The sequence below is a fragment of the Chionomys nivalis genome, chromosome 16 (assembly GCF_950005125.1).
Source record: "Chionomys nivalis chromosome 16, mChiNiv1.1, whole genome shotgun sequence".
Taxonomy (NCBI): domain Eukaryota; kingdom Metazoa; phylum Chordata; class Mammalia; order Rodentia; family Cricetidae; genus Chionomys; species Chionomys nivalis.
In genome coordinates this window covers 62,207,774-62,211,452 of record NC_080101.1, presented here as the reverse complement: position 1 = coordinate 62,211,452, position 3,679 = coordinate 62,207,774, and the positions used below count along the sequence as shown (strand labels likewise).

Genomic DNA, 3,679 nt, shown 5'->3' with positions numbered 1-3,679 from the left:
ATGTCCCTGAAGTGGATCTGCTCCTGCTCCCGTGGAGCTTGCTTCCTCAGGCCCACTCCAGTTTAGGTAGCTGGTTCATTCCCACTCCTGTGGAATTTGTTGCCTCCGGTCTGCTCCAGCACAAGGTTAAGACTGATTTTTTTTTTTTTGTATTCTCTGTCTTCACTCTACTGATTTTGTTCTTTTCTATAAAGAAACTTTGTTATTTTGTCAGTTGTTTCTCTACATTCTTGCACTAATGGAGCCCTGTTCTGAATATCTTTTGATGTATATGTAGACTGAAGTGTGTTCTTTCTTCTTTATCTAATTCTGGTTATCAGGCCTCAGGTAGAGGTATTTTTTATTTGTAGTTGAGTTTTATTTGGTAGATAAGAGTCTTCTTATTCTTCCATATGCAGTACTTAAGTTTGTCTAAAACCATTATGGTCATTATTCTAAAGTGGATTTTTGCCCTTTTGAAAAAAGTCTTGTTGCTATAAAAGTGTGGGTTATATCTCTATCTACGGTTTTGTTTCACTTACAATGTATAAGTTATTCATGTGAGTACCAAGCTTTTTTATACTATATATTATTTTATCATGTATAAGTTAACTTGAAGTCAGGAATGGTGATGCCTCCAAAAGTGATTTTATTGTTTGAAATTTTGGGGTATTGTTAGTCTTTTGTGTTTTCACATTAATTTTAAGTTTTTTTTAATTTGTTTGTTTTAAATTCTGTGAGATTTTATCTGAATTTTTGATGGGTATATTATTGAATCTGTGCATTAATCTTGATAGGATGGCAATTATAGAGTTACCAATCTATGAACATGTGAGGTCGTTCTATTTGCCAATATTTTCTCTTTTCAGTGTTTGCAGGTTTTCATTTTACAAGTCCATTACTATCATGATGAGAAGCATAGTGACACACAGGCAGACATGATGCTAGAGAAGGAGCTGAGAGTTTTACATACAGATTGGTAGTCAACAGGAAGAGAATGTCATACTGAGTGTGGCTTTAGCATATGAGACCTCAAAGCTCCCAATAAAATGATATTCTTTCTACAACAAAGCCACACTTACTCCAACAAGACCACACTGACTGATAGTTACTGTTGTGGAATATTATTTTAACTTGCAAAAATGTGCTGTAATTATTTATGCTGCAGAATATTACTTTAATCATATAAAGATGTACTGCATATATTTTGACTGCCTTTGTTAATGATGTAAAGATGTGTTAAATTTGTTTATGTGGCATTTCTTTCTCTTTTTTTTGTGAGAAAAATAAATTTATTTTGAAATAGCATTTAAGGACTTCATAGAATTTAACTATAATAGATAGTGAGGGAGAAAGACAATAGTCTACAGAAGCATGACTTCTGCAAGGGAACATGTAGTAGTTCAAGCTAGCTGTCACGAAAGCTAGATAGATAAGTTGAAAGCAGATATTCAAGGTTATCAATTAGAGGACCACACTGTCCGCACACATCCCCAAGCCTAACACAGTGGTGGGCATATACCTGGTGAGCAGCGAACAGCAAAGCAAACTAAAGTTAAAATGTGCATTAAGGACCACTAACTAGGAAAACTGCAGTAGCCATCATCATCCACAGAAGCATTTACTAGGATACAAGCAGGTTAAGGCAAGCGATGGCAAGAGGTGAGGAGCCAGGAAAGCACAGCTTATATAGTTGGCATGGCTTGTCTTGCAGGAAGTGGGGGTGTTTGTTTAGGGTCACCTTAGAGAACTTCATAGGCTATCTTGTGGGATTAGTTTGCCTTCTTTGTTGTTTCCATAACAAAAACCAAAGCACTCTAAAGTCCTGCAACTCCACAAAGGGCACAGATGAAAGTCGGGAGAGAGGGAGACGAATGCTGTCATTGTAAGATGAGACTGGCAGGGGAGGAAAGAGCCCTCATCTTGGAACTTGGTGTCCCTCCTACGTCATCCTCACAGAGCTAGCTGTAAGAGTGGTGGAGATGCTGAAGAGATAATTGTTCCCCACATGGTACCTGGGCCTTTATGGAGAGGAGAACCTGCCGCAGAACAGGAAGCTATTGGTTTTGTTGTGCCTGATGAAGAAAAGGAAGGGGTGGTCTGCACGGAACGTTGGAACAACGGAGGCGCAGCAAGCTTGAACTATGATTGAAGAAGCTGCTGCAGCCTCGGTGCCTTCTTCATTGACCTCCACAACACTATTGTGAACACACTTGGACACACACAGGTCTCTCTCTGGAGACATTCCTGATAAATCAGCCTTGCTGTCTTGGAAGACATCCACCATTCCCAGGTGCTGAAACACAGACTCCATGTCATAATCCTCTTGCAGTTTAAATTTTGGAAGGAAAACCTCAACATCAGTGCTTCTCATAAAGCCTGGTTTGGTCCAGGCCATTAACTTCTCAAAAGTGAGACTGTTTTCCACCTTGCTGAGGTCCACACCATCATTTGGGAGCAGGACCAACAAGCTCAGCTCCAGGTCCTCATAGGGCATCTCCAGCATCTGTGCCTGTACTTCCTTCACGTAGGCGTGGTTGAATCTATCTTCCTGATACATCATCTGCACTGGTCTTTCCTCCTTCTTGTTAATTTTAAAGGTCATTTCCCTTGTGTCTTCCTTGTTAAATTGTTGATCCCACTTTCCTTTGAAGTATAATGTGTTGACAAGAACCAGCCTGGTCATTGAATTAACTGAGCCTCCTGACAGCAACTCTGGAATTTTCCCTTCAGTCTGTTTGGAGACCCATGTGTTTATGTGCTTCCTGGACTCCTCTGGAGCTTTGGCAAACGACAGCTGCTCCAGCTCCGAGTGATAGAACTGAAGACAGGACTCCTTATAGGTTGGGAGGATTTTACAGGTATTCTCTGCAAAGAGCCTATTGGCCATTCTAAGCAAGTACTTTCTGCTGGGCTCGTTCAGATTACTGAGAAGCTCCTGGAAGCCTTGATGAATGTCTTTCTCTGTGTTTAAACCAAGTGCCTGAGACATCTGGACTGCAGTGTCTCCCTTCGCCCCCAAGAGGACCATAGCTAGAGCAGAGGAGATGCTCACAGGAGAGTAACATACATTTTTCGAGGGGTTGTTCTGACAAAGGATCTTTAAAACCTGGATGGCAAAGGTGCCGTTTGCTTCAGACAGAGTGTTCATGATGCAGAGTCTCTGTGGGTCCCACGGTCCCAGTCTGAGACAGGAGCCTTCACTTAGCACCTTCACGGCCTCTCAATGCCTATGTGGCATTTCTTAACTATGAAAAGATGTGTTGTATTTGCTTTTCCTTGCCTACATAAGGCACGATATTGTTCTAATAAAAATTTGAATGGACAAGTAAAGATGCTAATGTGAAAGGGGGAAATTTTGTGAGGTCTCACACCTAGAACGAACAAGAGGTAAAATAGTCTTTCCCAGGTAATAGCCATTCCCCCAATTGTTTATCCAATACTCAGTGTTCAGTTTTCAAAATTATATACATACAAGTCATTCAAATAACATTATATGGAAGATCAGATTATATATGTAATTTATTATTAATTATTTATATATTATTAATTAATAACATATTGATTATATATGTATCTATATATTGTATCATATATATATATATGAAACAATTACAGAAAATAGGCAATGATAAAAGAGAATAGGAAGGTGTTGGGTTGACAGAGAAAAAGCAGAAAATGTTATAATTGCAAGATCAAA

General features: G+C 39.4%; 1 protein-coding gene across 1 annotated transcript; it reads right to left on the bottom strand.

Annotated features, from left to right (window-relative positions):
• Nucleotides 1-1,255: 1,255 nt before the first annotated feature.
• Nucleotides 1,256-3,194, bottom strand: LOC130887982 (serpin B9-like). The gene has a single exon (XM_057790756.1). It carries the CDS (start codon nt 3,128-3,130, stop codon nt 2,003-2,005), a length of 1,128 nt encoding a protein of 375 aa, XP_057646739.1. The 5' UTR covers nt 3,131-3,194; the 3' UTR covers nt 1,256-2,002.
• Between the last annotated feature and the right edge of the window lie 485 nt (nt 3,195-3,679).

Bases quoted from the DNA above. Each gene is read 5' to 3' on its own strand.
- LOC130887982 (XM_057790756.1), bottom strand. From the start codon at position 3,130: ATGAACACTCTGTCTGAAGCAAACGGCACCTTTGCCATCCAGGTTTTA.